Raw genomic sequence first — 13087 nt, 5'->3', positions numbered from 1 at the left:
TTCTGACTTAAGAGGCATGTAAATCTGGACGTCATCGGCAAAGCAATGAAAGGAAATGTGATATTTTCTAAAAATCGAGCCCAACGGCAGCATATACAGATCGTACCCTTTTGTTCATTGTTGCAGCATGTTTTTGTTGTTTTTTCATCACTTTTTTTGTGGCTTTTCGTTGTGTTTTCGTCAGTTTTTTGTCGGTTTTTCGCTGCTTATTTCGTTGCTTTGTTGTCATGTTTTCGTCACGTCTTAGTCACTTTTTTGTCACATTTTTGTTGCTTTTCTGGCTCACTCGTTGCTATTTTGATGCTTTGCTTTTAAGCTCTAAGATTTGGGTAAAGCTCGGTTAAGGCGGGGGTTGAAGAGGTTAAGGAGAACATTTAGACTGGTGGCCCAAGAGCCAGTGGTCCTTCTGTGATCCTACAGAATGGACACATGGCCAGTCCGCCCCTGATAATGAATGTTGTAGGGCCTAGAGTGTAGTGCATTGGTTACATCAATGAATACTGGAAGCAGTTGACTGTTGTTCATGATACAAACCCCTGGGATATAATTCAAACTCAAATACATTTTGCTTTTCAGTGAATATAGTCAGACAGTGTCCTTACTTTTAATTCAATTAGTCCATTATTTGTCATTTCAAAGTGAACAAAGCGTCGATGTGTTATAAGGCAAAATTGTGACTTCCATTTTCACATGTTTCACCGTGTCAAATCTGCCTATGACGGATAATTCCCTAAAATGAACCATCTACTGAGACTAAGAAAACGGATTTTGACAAAATTATTGACATTGATGTTCCATAGGCTTCGTATAATTGTGTAGCAGTAAAATAGAGGCAGAATCTGTCATTCTAAAGGAGTAGCCCTACTTGTAGCATTCTTTATTTCCCTTTTCTTTTCTTTTTTTAGAAGCACACTTGTTACTTTACACTACCGCCCCCTTGTGGGTAATATTGGCTGCACAGATGGAGTTTTCAGAAAGGTCATGTGCATTTGGTGAGATGGAAATAGATGATTTTCTTTTGTTTGTTAAAACACAGGTATAAATATGGAGGCTGTATAGTGCAACTACTTCAGAAAACCTTTGTTTGATTGTGCTAAATACACTAGAAACACTGCGTATCACGGTGAATGTATTGTGCACACATCTCAGTGTCTTTTATTTGTATTTAAAACAGACCACATCACATGTAGCATTATGAAGTTACTGTTTAAGGGGAGACACTACAGGCAAAACTAAATTTTTTCAGTTTTCAGGTTTTGGGCCAAATTGGTCTCTGAACATATAAGCTTTCACCCGGAAACAGAAAACATGCCTAATCTTCACAATAACATGTTTAAATATTGCGCTGATTCAATGTTCCCGCATAGACTTATATGGGAGAATGCAATTTCAAGGGCCTTTTTCTCAAAACACATTTTTCTGTCATTGTGGCGACACTATGTCCACGTCAGTCGGACCTAAAGACTTCAAATGTTCCAGCCTTGGACTGAACAAGATTTGGAAGATTTTTTCAGAGGGATTTTTTATTATTTAATCCCTAAGCCCCGTTTATTGCGTTTTGAATGTCAAAAAATGAGGCAAAAATTGAATTTGTACAACATTTTCCACTAAAAACAGCTTATTTTAAAACTAAACAAGAAATCCTAAATCCGCTCTGAGAAAGTCTTGGCAAATCATTCATCAATAAAATGAAACCATACATTTGAATGTAGCTCAATCCATTATTCAGATTTCGTCGCCAAAAAGATGGGAAATTTGGGGCATTTTTAGGCATAAAACACCTTGTTCTTATATGAAAAGAATAAAATGACAGAATATTGTATTTTTTTCTCACATTTATGCCAGTGATCGACAGCAACAGTTTCAAATTGATATCTGTAAATATACATTTTTTCTCTATTCACCTGCAGTGTCTCGCCTTAATGTGTGAAAGTGCAATTGTTAGATAATTCCAGCAGAGGGCGGTATGAGACCAGCCTGCAATTCTCAATTTTACCTCATGAAGGCCCTTCTGTCAGCTGCATATTCTATGACTACTACTACTACCACTACTACTACTACTACTACTACTACTACTACTACTACTACTACTACTACTACTACCAATTTAGACTTTGGGGATCAATGTTGGTGCGGTTACTCATTTAAAGCAATTCAACTACTGATTCTAGTCACATTACTTTCAAAGTCTTGTTTACGGCGCTTAACCAACAACTGACCGGATAAACTCAAAATAATAACCAGACAGAATTTGAAATTCTCTGGTGTTTTTCTAAACTTCTGACATTTTATGCATAATAAGTTTTTGGCTTCAATAGTTACTTAAATAAAATAATGATATTACCAGCTTTTCAGTAACAATTGTAATACAAATACGACTACTTAATACTTTGGTAATCCAATACTAACACTACCTTTTTAAGGGGAGACACTACAGGCAAAGCTCAATTTTTTCAGTTTTCAGGTTTTGGGCCAAATTGGTCTCTGAACATACAAGCTTTCACCCAGAAATCAAAAATATACTGAATCTTCACAAAAACATGTTTAAATATTGCACTGATTCAATGTTCCCCCATAGACTTATATGGGAGAATGCAATTTCAAGGGCCTTTTTCTCAAAACACATTTTTCTGTCATTGTGGCAACACTATGTCCACGTCAGTCGGACCTAAAGACTTCACATTTTCCAGCCTTGGACTGAACAATATTTGGAAGATTTTTTCAGAGGGATTTTTTATTATTTAATCCCTTAAGCCCCATTTATTGAGTTTTGAATGTCAAAAAATAAGGCGAAAATTACATTTTTACAAATTTTTCCACTAAAAAACAGCTTATTTTAAAACTAAAAAAGAAATCCAAAATCCCCTCTGAAAAAGTCTTGGTAGCTCATTTACCAATAAAATGAAACCATACATTTGAATGTAGCTCTATCCATTATTCAGATTTCGTCGCCGAAAAGATGGGAAATTTGGGGCATTTTTAGGCATAAAACACCTTGTTCTTATATGAAAAGATAAAATGACAGAAAACTTGCAATGTATTTTTTTCTCACATTTATGCCAGTGATCTACAGCAAAAGTTTCAAATTGATATCTGTAAATATACATTTTTTCCCTATTCACCTGCAGTGTCTCGCCTTAAATAGCATGCTGGGTGGATGGATAATTGAAAAAGAAAGAGAAAAAAAATGGACGCTTATGTTTCGTGCTTACTACTACTAAGAAGTTTCATTTATTTTGCTAAAGTATATTTTTATTGGGAAGCCTCTTATTCATATTTTAATCCACCTCTTCGACGTCAGCCTTCAACATGTTCTGTTGTTCTGGCAATGTTTGGAAACTTAGTTAAGAGCAATGGATCACAGACTAAAGAGCCTCCCTCGCTCCCTCCCTCCCTCCCTCCCTCCCTCCCATTTAAGCAGTCTTCAGTTTGATGGAGTGCTGTTTATTGTAGCGTATAGTCGGCAGCAAAGACTCATAATTTAGCCTCTGAAATCAAAGCGAGACCACCAACAGAACATGCTTATGCTTCAGCCCGTACACATGTGATGAGAGGTCCTGTTTGTTGGGCTCATTATAGAAGGACATTGTAATGCTTTCTATAATGAAGGTTTGTGGTATATAGATTATAGAAACATAAATATCATTTATCCAAAAGTCATGACAAAGACCCCACACGCAGATAACCAATCAAAGTTAATTCAAAGTATATTCTTCAAAGAGAAATGTGTCCCTTATCACATGGCTGCAGTACAGTTTTTATTTAACTACTGCCTATCAAGCTTTATTAATGTGTTTTAAGGGATCTTAAAGCTCTTTAGTACCATCAGAACATATTTGCAGGCCTTTTGTAGGTTCTTGAAAAATAAATCAAGGGCGAGGTTTACATGATTGTGATGCATTTTCTGATCATCCGAAACTCCAGGTTCCACATGTGCCGGAGCAAATGTGGATTTTTAGAGCAGGTTTCTCACCACCCCTCCCTTTGTGGTGATCTCAGCAAATGAAAACACAAATAGCACAAACTTTAATTCTATCAAAAATATAAGTGTGAAGACAAGGGAGAGACTTTTTAGTATAGGCTGAATAATCAGATCTGTGCAGCAGCCTAAACCGACTGTGGGAAGTTCACTGCACTTTCTCTAAGAAGTAAATTGGAAATTATTTCATGGATAACTTTTATTTATTTTTGAATTGAAAATACTTTCAGTCTTTTCATAACATTTTGATCTTTTTCTTTGTGACATTAGTTTGGCCTTTTTGCTGTATTGTCCTGGTTAGTTTACGCATGAAAGATAAGAAAAAACAATCTAATTATATGAACATCAGATAAAGTATATCAGTGCATGTTTCTTCTTTTGCTTTTTAATGGCTCTCTGCATGGCGGTCATTATCCAGTCTAAACATTCTGTCTAAATTTTAGTAGATCATTTATTAATTTATCCCTCCATCATATCCCACTGACCCAGTTCTAGCTGTGCTTTTCCCCGTAGCAAAAACAAACAAGTCTAGCTCTCTCTCTCCCACTCCCCCTCTCTCTCTCCCACTCTCTCTGCTCTGTCTCTCCCTCCTCTCTCCCCCTCTCTCTCTCTTCCACTCTCTCTCTCTCCCTCCCTCTCTCCTCTATATCTCCCTCCACTCTCTCTCTCTCTCCCACTCTCTCTCCTCCTCCCCCTCTCTCTCCCTTTCTTTGCTCTCTCTCTCTCTCTCCCACTCTCTCTCCTCCTCCCCCTCTCTCTCTCCCTCTCTCCCCTCTCTCTCCCTCTCTTCGCTCTCTCTCTCCCACTCTCTCACTCCCTCCCTCTCTCTCCCTCTCTTCGCTCTCTCTCTCCCACTCTCCCCCCCTCTATTTCTCCCTCCTCTCTCTCCCTCTCTATCTCCCACTTTCCCCCTCTCTCTCCCTCCTCTCCTTCCTCCTCTCTCTCCCTCTCTCCCCTCTCTCTCCCTCTCTTCGCTCTCTCTCTCCCACTCTCTCACTCCCTCCCACTCTCCCCCCCTCTATTTCTCCCTCCTCTCTCCTCCCTCCTCTCTCTCCCTCTCTATCTCCCACTTTCCCCCTCTCTCTCCCTCCTCTCCTTCCTCCTCTCTCTCCCACTCTCTCTCTCTCTCTCCCTCTATCTCCCACTCTCTCTGCTCTGTCTCTCTCCCACTCTCTCTCCCTCTCTCTCTCTTATCCCACTCTCTCCCTCTGTCCCACTCTCTCTCTCTCTCCCTCTCTCTCCCTCTTTCCCACTCTCTCTCCCTCTCTCCCACTCTCTCTCCCTCTCTCTCCCTCTGTCCCACTCTCTCTCTCTCTCTTCCACTCTCCCTCCTCTCTCCCCCCCTCTCTCTCTCTCTCCTCTCTCCCTCTCTCTCTCTGCTCTGTCTCTCTCTCTCTCCCCCCTCTCTCTCCCTCTCTCTCTCTTCCACTCTTCCACTCTCCCTCTCTCCTCTCTATCTCCCCCCCTCTCTCTGCCTCTCTCTCTCTCTCCCACTTTGTCTCTCTCTCTCTCTCTCTCCCTCTCTCTCTCCCCCCTCTCTCTCCCTCTCTCTCTCTTCCACTCTCCCTCTCTCCTCTCTATCTCCCTCCTCTCTCTCTCCTCTCTCCCTCTCTCTCTGCTCTGTCTCTCTCTCTCTCTCTCCCCCTCTCTCTCTCCCAGTCTCTCTCTCCCTCTCTCTCTCTGCCGGTCTTCTCCCTGATTGGCTGATGTCCTCACGTGCAGCTTCTTTGCACTGCCGCTCCATGCTTCTATTTGCAGAGTGGTCCGGGGCTACACAGCTCGTGCAGTCGCTGTTTACGACGCGATGCGACAGATGGGCGAGGGATGCCCCGCTCAGTGCGACTCGTTTGTTCCACTGACACACATGGAACTAAAGCAACAGCTAGCCTTCCCATCAAAACCAATGCTCTTTTTGTGAGGCTGCCTTCTGTGTGTAAATCTAAATGCAACAGCACATTTCATTTCAAGTAGAAGCGGACTGTAGTAGATAAAGGAACAGGTCGAGCAGCCAGGCACAAAGAGAGGCAAGTCGATGATGGACAATGGGTGGCAAAATGGGGCTGCAATTTGATTTGACCCCAATAAGCAGCACAGAAGAGTTGTGTCATATTAGGATGGTCTGAATTATCTGTCTGTGGAGGCTGTTGATAACTGCCGGTTTGCTAGAAAGTTTTACATTGTATTGTATTGAGCTCCTTAAAAAAAAGTGTGTCTTTACAGGAAGGATTTTGGAGAATGTCCTTCGCTGAGGGAGAACAGTTACACATTGGACAAATAAGCACTTCCTTAACCAGAAGGTGTGTTCACAGTGTGGGCGCCTCCTCGATTCACTGATCACTGTCCACTTTACAGATGAGAAACAAGGCGCAGTTCTATATCAGCTGTTGAATTATTCAGCAGAGCGCTGTGGCTCAGCACTTTTCAAACAGGCGGCACGTGGCAGCTGTCCAGGATGTGACTGAACATTGCTCAGACATGTCCATGCTTTCCTGAAACTCTATTTAGACACAAACCTATGCAGTAAGCAAGACTTATATACTGTGGAACAAGGACACGCACAGGTATAGACTTGTTTTTATCTACAAATGAGGTTTTTTTTTTAGTTTTAAAAGGTCTATGGTAAATCTTTTAGCTTGAATAGACCTTTTGGCAGACTTGTCCATTATAGTGTAAACTTGTCAGATGTCTTCTTGGCTAGTCTAAATCAATTGTGTAACATGGGTATAAAGTTACAATAGCCAAATCTCTAAAAGTTAGACTTTGCACTTTAAACGTGGTGTGATATATATCCATGTATGGCTTTGTTGACTGTAAATAAATAGGCCTTCAGTGTTGGGGGTAACGTATTACAAAAGTAATGAGTTACAAAACTCTTTTAGTCTAAGGAATATAACATACTACTACACAAAATACCGGAATATATTAGTCATTAGAGAATGAGGAAGTGGAGGAGTTCAAGTATATCGGGGTCTTGTTCACGAGTGAGGGGCGGATGGAGCGTGAGATGGACAGACGGATCGGTGCGGCGTCAGCAGTGATGCGGTCGCTGTATCGGTCTGTCGTGGTGAAGAGGGAGCTGAGTCGGGGCAAAGCTCTCGATTTACCGATCGATCTACGTTCCCCCCCTCACCTATGGTCATGAGATTTGGGTCATGACCGAAAGGACAAGATCGTGAATACAAGCGGCCGAAATGAGTTTCCTTCGCAGGGTGTCTGGGCGCACCCTTCGAGATCGGGTGAGGAGCTCAGTTACCCGAGAGGAGCTCGGAGTAGAGTCGCTGCTCCTTCACGTCGAAAGGAGCAGCTGAGGTGGCTCGGGCATCTGTTCCGGATGCCTCCTGGTCGCCTCCCGCGGGAGGTGTTCCAGGCATGTCCTAGTGGGACAAGGCCTCGTGGAAGACCCAGGACACGGTGGTGGGACTATGTCTCCGAGCTGGCCTGGTGTCGCCTCAGGGTCAGAACAGCTGGAGGAGGTGTGGCCTCGGGGTCAGAACAGCTGGAGGAAGTGTGTGTGGATCGGGAAGTCTGGGCATCTCTGCTGAGACTGCTGCCCCCGCGACCCGGCCCCGGATAAAGCGGAAGAAAATGGATGGATGGAGAATGAGGATAATGAAAGAAAAGGAAATCTTTGCTCGATGGCGTTATTACTATTTTCAGTCTATATTTTTCCCAAAGTAACTCAAAAGTTACATTACACAAGACATTTTTGAACAGTAATATGTAATACAATACAAACATATTGCATTTTTATAGCTGTAACTACTAATTCAGAATATATCACAGTTTTAAAGTAACTTGCCCAACACTGCCTATATTAATAAATCAGTTAAGCGAAATAACTTTACAACATCACCACAGCTTCCGTTGCCATTCACCAGGCAGTGCACCGACCGACAGGCTCGATCAGACCCATGGACTGGACCGACGGCAGCCATTGCTTGTGTTTTTATCACATTTGGGCTCAAATGTAACGAGCAGTATAATTTACGACAATCGCCCCCTTGTTTATCAAAGCAGCTGCTCCTTTTGCCCACCTCGGAGACTCCACAGAGAGCGCGATTAACTCCGGTCTGTGGATGAAACACACGTGCACAGCTGACACTGCGCCCCGATTGGCCGCGCTCCTGCCGTAGTCCCCGCCCACCGGTGACGTCTTCGCTGTGGAGGATCTCGCTCTGCGTAGGGTAAGGGAAGGGAGTGAGGGGGGGGTTCGTGTTATTGGAGTGGACAGCCGCACTGCACACTCTTCAGCCGGACACTGGGCGAGGCGAGCCACGCTGCTCCGCTATGGGAATGAGCCCGGCTGTACAGGAGAAGCTAGCCCCCCTCCAGGACTACCCGTCACCTCTAACGCAGGCGCGCGCGCCCACACGCAACACCGGCCAAGGACAGCCCGGCTCCTCCGGGTACAGCAGCAGCACCAGCGATGAGACCCGCCGCGGGAGGACGAGGATGACCCGGGTGTGAGGAGAGGTCTGCACCGGCTCGGACGGAGAGAGATACCATGGCAGCGGCGGCGTGTATATCCACAGTGGTGAGTTTCAGAGCCGTGGCACCTCTGCGCGCATCATTCAGGACTATTCCAGCATCTTCCCAGATAAAGGCGCAGTGCGTGTTTTCCCATTCACAGAAATCTCGAGATGAGCGAGCCTCAGCTGTCTAACCCCTGTCCTTCATAGACTATGCCTTTTTTTTTGGATAGCTTGTTTCACATTCTCAATCATCTCTCAGCCTTATAGTGTCAGAAATAGAATGGCGCAACAACTCTGCGTCCCTTTTGAGTCCAGACAGTTGATGATGTTTCAGCTCAGTCGGCTTCTGTCTACGTTTTCCCACTGGGCTACAGTTCCCAAGATCACCTCACACAGCCTCTTTCACACTGCTACATCCTCACACTGTTGAGCCGAGATTCAATCAAGCCCATTGTAGGCCCACAAACGAGCTCATAGCGTGGAAGTGTCTGAGATAGCACCAATAACTGTCATGAATATTGCAATATTTCACAAAAAAAGTTCTACTGTGTTCAATTTAAACTAAAACACTAAAAAAAAAAAGACCTAAAACTACCAGGACCAAAACAGGGGTGGACTGGGACTGAAAAACAGCCCTGGACACAAATACATATTTTAACCTCTTACCACCCGCCTTAACATTAACCAGTGCATTTTCCCCAGTTCGGCTTTTTTATTATTATGTTTTTGATTGGCATCATCAGCAAAAAGAACAGGAAAGGCGGTCGTAGAAACAGAAGCAAAATCATTAATATAATGAATAATAATGGTCCCAAAATTGTGCCTTGTGGTACACCATACTCCACGGAATTCCTTTTAGATTCATGTTTTTTTTTATACTGGGCTTTACCCAAATCTTAAAGCTTCTCGACTGGAGAGCAACAAGGTAACGCCTCATTTGAAAGCTAAGACCTACAAAAGTGACGGAAACTTTTCGTCACGTCGCCACATTTTTGTCCTGTTTTGGTTGTTTTTTGAGCTATTTTTGCTATCATGTTTTTGTTGACTTTTCATCCCCCTTTTTCTCGCTATTTTGATGCTTTTCTTTTTAGCTTTTAGATTTGGGTAAAGCTCTGTTGAGGCGGGACCGGTGGCCCCAGAGCCAGTGGCCCTTCTGTTGCTCTTCCAGAATGGACACATGGCCAGTCCGCCCCTGATTTGGTCCCACAACTACCAGGACCAAAACAATTGCGCACAAGTTCCGATGCAGTTCATGACACGCACCCGTGGCATCATGAAAGTATCGACGTGCTTTATAATGGATTTTCAGGCCTGGAGGGAATTACAAGCAGTGGCAATGTTTGAGTTGTCATCGCACCATAATGTGGCCATAACTTCTAACAAACGTATTATTGTCTGTTGGCTGTCCTCATGGAGTGTGCCAGGGATGAACACCATTCTGTCGGACCATTTCACTCTGTTGTGTTTAGAAAAGACTAGGCTGTCCCGAATTAAAGTCTGTGTTGTGCAAGTTAGGGACAATGCAGGGGCCAGGTGGGCTGCTGTTGACATCCCCTTTGTCCGTCGGAGCCCCAATCCCACACACAAAGGTTTTTTTACACTGTGATGGGGGTCTTTGCAAAGTGCCACCGCCTCTTTATCAGTAAGTGATTTTGGACACGGTTTAATAGACATTTTGTGCCGACCGATTTCCATGGATTCAAAGGATTTTACAAACCAATTCTAACTGAACATCTCATACATCATCGTCACAGATCTGTCTCTTTTCACCTGTCGTTGGGCTGCAGCAGGTGCTTGCCCCCCCCCCCCCCCCCCCCCCCCCCGTCTGCTTTTGGAGGAGGGGAAGGGCCTTCGAGCCGGCGTTTTGCGCATTGATCCTCAAACTCGGAGCAGAGTTTATCGCGCGCTCCCGGTTTAATTGGAGAGTAATTAAAGGCGGATCGTCAGTGCAACACGCAGACAAGCGCCGCGCCCACGGCCCAAAGCGCGAGGCCTGGAGCAGCTCGTTATGTAAGAGGGAGGGGGACTCAGACAGCGGGGCTCTTGTTCTGGGGCAGCAGGGACAGGTTATCCTTAGAGGCTGGCCTGGAAACTGCAGGGGAGAAAACTAATGAGTCAGCTCAGGCTTTATACGCAGCTTCTCGATATAAACAAGAATCTGCGTGTATTTATGACTTGTGTATAAACTTTCTAATACAGTAGCCTAATCTTTTACAATCACGTTTCTGTAGTAGAAGTGATTCAGTAGTATATTTTAAGAAGGCACAACTATAAGGCATTTACAAACACAAATTAATCCTGATTGATAAATGGGACTCTCCGTATTACAGGTTGTTCAACTGAAAGTGAAGCTATATTGTTGCTGCAATGCTGGAGCCTCCTCCATGTTGTTTCTCCCCTTGCTCCCGTTCACAGTCGACCTCAGTTGAGTCCACAGTCTCTTCAGTCAGTGTGGTTCAGACCGTAGCTCGTGCTGACTGACTCTCACTTCCTTGTGTCGACAGTCCAGTGCTGTGTGTGGAAGCATGCAAGTCATCTGTCCACGTGATGTTTACTGCTGCCGTGGATTCACACAGTCAGAGGTGAAGACCCTCAATTTACGGATTCTGACCTGTGACTCGACTCAAGCATCGACTCGTACTTTCTAGGCTTTCAGCAGTGATTGACATCCACTCGTCTTGGACTTGGACTCAGACGTGTGGACCAAAGACTTGGACTCAGACATGTGAATCAAAGACTTGGACTTGGACTCAGACGTGTGGACCAAAGACTTGGACTCAGACATGTGAATCAAAGACTTGGACTCAGACATGTGGACCAAAGACTTGGACTTGGACTCAGACGTGTGAACCAAAGACTTGGACTTGGACTCAGACATGTGAATCAAAGACTTGGACATGGACTCAGACATGTGAATCAAAGACTTGGACTCAGACATGTGGACCAAAGACCTGGACATGGACTCAGACGTGTGAATCAAAGACTTGGACTTGGACTCAGACGTGTGAACCAAAGACTTGGACTTGGACTCAGACATGTGAATCAAAGACTTGGACTCAGACATGTGAATCAAAGACTTGGACTCAGACATGTGAATCAAAGACTTGGACTTGGACTCAGACGTGTGAATCAAAGACTTGGACTTGGACTCAGACATGTGAATCAAAGACTTGGACTCAGACATGTGGACCAAAGACTTGGACTTGGACTCAGACATGTGAATCAAAGACTTGGACGTGGACTCAGACATGTGAATCAAAGACTTGGACTTGGACTCAGACATGTGAATCAAAGACTTGGACGTGGACTCAGACATGTGAATCAAAGACTTGGACTCAGACATGTGAACCAAAGACTTGGACTCAGACATGTGGACCAAAGACTTGGACATGGACTCAGACATGTGAATCAAAGACTTGGACATGGACTCAGACATGTGAATCAAAGACTTGGACTTGGACTCAGACGTGTGGACCAAGGACTTGGACTTGGACTCAGACGTGTGGACCAAAGACTTGGATTTGGACTTAAACTTGAGCTACTTCTCAAGTTCATGGCACTACCAACCAAAGGTTGGATGCATCCAGAACTGATGTAAGGTTCCATTGAAAGTAGAACGTACGGTAGAACCAAAATATCTTCTTAATGGGCTGGACTTACAGAACTTGTTCTTGTCTTGTAAAATGAAGACTCATGCTAGGACTCAACTCACAAGTCTCAAAACTCAAACTAGAACTCCGACTCGAACAATGAAACCTTGCGGCAACTTAAGTCTGAAATACTGTCACTGGACAACATCTCAAACTCTACATACAAACATTATTACATTATATACGGAGATCTAACATCTTGACACAGAGAACACTGTGCTTGTTTGTTTTGAAGCCATTTGTGGAATTACACAATATTTATTAGCTTATGTCCCATTGCATATCATATGGAAGCTTTGAGCCTTCATCCTTTTTTCTATCTTCAAGTTCTCCCAGAGATATGTGGTTACTGATGAACTCATTTTTTCCCCGAACCATTTTAATTTTTTTCTAGGCTACTGTAAATAGTTCTGCCTCTTGGCCAAGTTACTGTTGTAGATGAGAATGTGTTACCTATCTGGTTGACTAAAGGTCAAAGAAAAAGTAAATAAATACATGATGAACCATTGGAAGGATGAAGAAAAGGAAGCCTATTGACCCTGCTTTATTCTGACGGGGAAACCTGCGGAGTGTTTGGAGAAAACCAACTCAGACTCAGGAAGTCTCCACACAGAATCATACTCAGAAATTGATTGTGGTGAGGCGAGAGTCCTAACCTCTTGGCCACCAGGAAAAGAGCTTGAAAAGTGCTAAAAAACCTTCACCCGAAACTGCATTTTTTTTAGAACACAGTGAATCAATATGGTTATAGTTAGCTTCGTGTTAGCCAAAACCGTTCGTATCAGTTTCCCTTTGGGCGTGTTGGAGGTAGAGTTCCCCTCGGCTCACGCTGTCTCACTTCGAGGGGGTAGCTTTTTATTGATTTGAGTGCAATGGGCGGGGTCGCTCTGCAGTATAGTCGGTATGATGTAAACAACAAACTGTAGTCTCCTGTCCTTTGCTGCTGGAACTTTGTCATCAGATACAAGGTCACCTCATGCCTCATC

At 43.9% G+C, this 13087-nt stretch overlaps 1 protein-coding gene across 1 annotated transcript in view; it reads left to right on the top strand.

Moving 5' to 3' along the window:
• The first annotated feature begins 8188 nt into the window (after positions 1-8188).
• Positions 8189-13087, top strand: part of tnfrsf21 (tumor necrosis factor receptor superfamily, member 21) — a 47871-nt gene continuing 42972 nt past the window's right edge. The window contains exon 1 of the mRNA XM_079571810.1: positions 8189-8513. Within this exon, the coding sequence (XP_079427936.1) occupies positions 8484-8513 (30 nt within the window). The 5' untranslated portion in view covers positions 8189-8483. The remainder of the gene's footprint in view (positions 8514-13087) is intronic.

Source organism: Gobius niger, assembly GCF_951799975.1.
Source record: "Gobius niger genome assembly, chromosome: 15".
Lineage (NCBI taxonomy): Eukaryota > Metazoa > Chordata > Actinopteri > Gobiiformes > Gobiidae > Gobius > Gobius niger.
The sequence above is the reverse complement of the archived record's forward strand: the minus strand, read 5'-3'. Positions and strand labels throughout refer to the sequence as shown.